Source organism: Brassica oleracea, unplaced genomic scaffold (assembly GCF_000695525.1).
Source record: "Brassica oleracea var. oleracea cultivar TO1000 unplaced genomic scaffold, BOL UnpScaffold02561, whole genome shotgun sequence".
Lineage (NCBI taxonomy): Eukaryota > Viridiplantae > Streptophyta > Magnoliopsida > Brassicales > Brassicaceae > Brassica > Brassica oleracea.
Window position 1 is genome coordinate 1 of NW_013619091.1, and position 1,668 is coordinate 1,668.

General features: G+C 44.4%; 1 protein-coding gene across 1 annotated transcript; it reads left to right on the forward strand.

Annotated features, from left to right (window-relative positions):
- Positions 1-6: 6 nt before the first annotated feature.
- On the forward strand, positions 7-1,532 carry LOC106321705 (pyruvate kinase, cytosolic isozyme-like). Its single transcript, XM_013759949.1, has 3 exons — positions 7-227; positions 317-517; positions 650-1,532. The coding sequence occupies exons 1-3, from the start codon at positions 39-41 to the stop codon at positions 1,361-1,363; spliced, it is 1,104 nt and encodes a 367-aa protein (XP_013615403.1). The 5' UTR covers positions 7-38; the 3' UTR covers positions 1,364-1,532.
- The last annotated feature ends 136 nt before the right edge of the window (positions 1,533-1,668 follow it).

Genomic DNA, 1,668 nt, shown 5'->3' on the forward strand with positions numbered 1-1,668 from the left:
ATGAACAAAAAATTAAGATTGGAGCGGCAAAGACTAAGATGGTGTGGACACTTGGAGCAGCGTCTAGATCAGTTGTGATGATAGAGAAGCTTCTCGAAGCTGGTATGAACATAGCCCGATTCGATTTCTCTGAGGGGTCTCACGCACACCACCAAGAAACTATCATTAATCTCAGAACCGCCATACGGAACACTGGTATCCTCTGCGCCGTCATGCTCGACACAAAGGTCCATACTTTTCTCTCTCTCTCTCTCTCTCTTTTTTGTGTGTTTATAAAAAATATTCACTTTGGGATTATTATTTATATGTTTTATAGGGTCCTGAGATACGAACTGGAGAAGGAGAGACTATTAATCTCCCCACGCTTACACGGAAAGATAAAGTTGATATTGTTCAATGGGGGATTCCGAATAGGATCGACATCATTGTTCTGTCCTCTGTTCACAAAGGGTCTGATCTAGACCAAGTCAGGAACTTGCTTGGTATGCACGCAAACAACATCATGCTTATGTCAAAGGTGAGTTAAAAATGGGGACCGATTGATATTATAAATATTCCATCTAGCTATGCTCGTGACCACCCTTTGATCATAAATAATATTTTGATTTCCCTTGAGATTTGATTTCTTGGTAATTAATGACTTTGACAGATTGACAACGAAGAAGCAGCTGCTAATGTGGATGAGATTATGGAGAAAACTGATGCAGTCTTGTTGGCTAGAGGCAGTCCGGGAGTGGATCAGAAAAAGATGATCGACAAGGCTAGTGCACTCGGGATACCGATCGTGACAGCCGTACAGATTCTTGGGGGCCAAACCACCGACGACGACCTCCCCAACGCTGTCCTCGATTGCACCACCGATTGCGTCATGCTCCTAGCCGACGAAGAAGAAGCTCACCCTGACACCGCCTTGCAAAGAATTTCAAGCCTCTGCAAAGAGTTGGAGAGTTCCATCGATTACAAAGCTGTGCAGCAAAAAATAAGGAAAGCTCTTCCGAGACCGTTACAACCCATCACGGCGAGGAAAGCCGCTTACGCCTGTTGGAAGTACCCCAAAGCAAAGGCTATCATTATCACTGCCAAGGCTGCGGTAAATCTTGTGGCCAGGTGCAGGCCGAGCGTTCCTGTTCTCTTGGTTGTTTCGATGTCGGAGTCCTTCAAATGGTGGTCTCATGTGGCCAGTCATGGCTTGGTGTCCCGTGGGATCATTCCGCTGATGGGGGCGGAATCGAAAACGATTGAGGACATGATTAGTTTCGGTGTCCAAGTCGCAAAGAAAGAGGGAATCTGTAATGCTGGAGATTTAGTGGTGGCGCTCCGCGTCCTCAATGGCTGTCCTGTCCTCCAGCCTCTGCATGTTTAGTAGGCGCTTTTCATGAACGATGTGCAACTTTCAAGTTTACTAGTTTAATCTCGGTGTTTGAATAACTGATACTTCAGACGTGTTGGACGCATGTCTGTCTTATCCATCGTTATGTACTATGACAATCTTACTTATAAATTATAAAAAGTATGATGTACTTGTGCTATTATTACCTTTGGCCTCTGTGGTTTACAGATCTTGAACAATGACTTGCAGCTGATTTGTCTTCGTAAAAAGTGAAATCAGATCAGTTGATGAAAGCGTCATAAGGACATCTTTTGCGTTCGACTTCAGTTGCTAGATTT